Raw genomic sequence first — 982 nt, forward strand, 5'->3', positions numbered from 1 at the left:
CCCCTTCATGACTCCTGGACTTCAAGTCCCAGAATTCCTCAGCCAGCATGGGAGAACTGTGGCCCCCTTCATGACTCCTGGACTTCAAGTCCCAGAATTCCTCAGCCAGCATGGGAGAACTGTGGCCCCCTTCATGACTCCTGGACTTCAACTCCCAGAATTCCTGAGCCAGCATGGGGGAACTATGGCCCCCTCATGACTCCTGGACTTCAAGTCCCAGAATTCCTCAGCCAGCATGGGGGAACTATGGCCCCTTCATGACTGGTGGACTTCAACTCCCAGAATTCCTCAGCCAGCATGGGAGAACTGTGGCCCCCTTCATGATTTGCGGACTTCAACTCCCAGAATTCCTGAGCCAGCCATGCTGAGGGGAAAGGGAGAGGTTTCCAAACTGAGCCACGCTGGCTCAGGAATGCTGGGAGTTGAAGTCCACCAGTTGTAAAAGAGCCCAGATTGCCTACCCCTGTGGACCCAGCCCTTCTCCACTTACTATAGAGTTGCGGGGCACTTTCAAGGGGATGCCATCCGTCTGGGCAGCCCCGTTGGGACCCGCTCCTTCTTTCCTCCTCTTCCTGGAGTTTAATCTGGCTGAGATCTGGGGATCCATCCCGGCAATCGCCTCTGGCAGATCGGCTGGAGACACCTGGAGGATCCAAGCAGGCGTTTTAAGGGAGTTGCTGAAGGAAAAGGAAAAGGCGGGGGGGGGGGAGGCAGTGCCCGGCTGTCCGGCTCAATGCCAACGGAGCAGAAGGTTCACGCTGGCACGTCCGTCCGTCGGTCAGGAGAAGTGGAGCAGGGAGGGAGGGAGGGAGGGGATTTGTGTGGCTCTCTTACGCACAAATTGTTTGTCTCTGCTCGAGTCACAGGAAAACCAGCTGTCCAGGCAATACTGGACACGGCTAATACCGAGTTGTTGTTTTTTCTCTCCCAACCCAGCAACCATGCTTGAAACTGCGGACAGGACCACTGCTTATTTTAGCAC

The 982-nt window shown here is 56.0% G+C and overlaps 1 protein-coding gene across 1 annotated transcript in view; it reads right to left on the reverse strand.

Moving 5' to 3' along the window:
* Window positions 1-607, reverse strand: part of LOC107300666 (choline-phosphate cytidylyltransferase A-like) — a gene marked incomplete at its 3' end in the record, with an annotated part of 10,320 nt that extends 9,713 nt beyond the window's left edge. Inside the window, exon 1 of the mRNA XM_015829973.1 lies at window positions 491-607. Within this exon, the coding sequence (XP_015685459.1) occupies window positions 491-607 (117 nt within the window). The remainder of the gene's footprint in view (window positions 1-490) is intronic.
* Between the last annotated feature and the right edge of the window lie 375 nt (window positions 608-982).

The sequence above is a fragment of the Protobothrops mucrosquamatus genome, unplaced genomic scaffold (genome assembly GCF_001527695.2).
Source record: "Protobothrops mucrosquamatus isolate PMUCROS unplaced genomic scaffold, P.Mucros_1.0 scaffold7893, whole genome shotgun sequence".
Classification (NCBI taxonomy): domain Eukaryota; kingdom Metazoa; phylum Chordata; class Lepidosauria; order Squamata; family Viperidae; genus Protobothrops; species Protobothrops mucrosquamatus.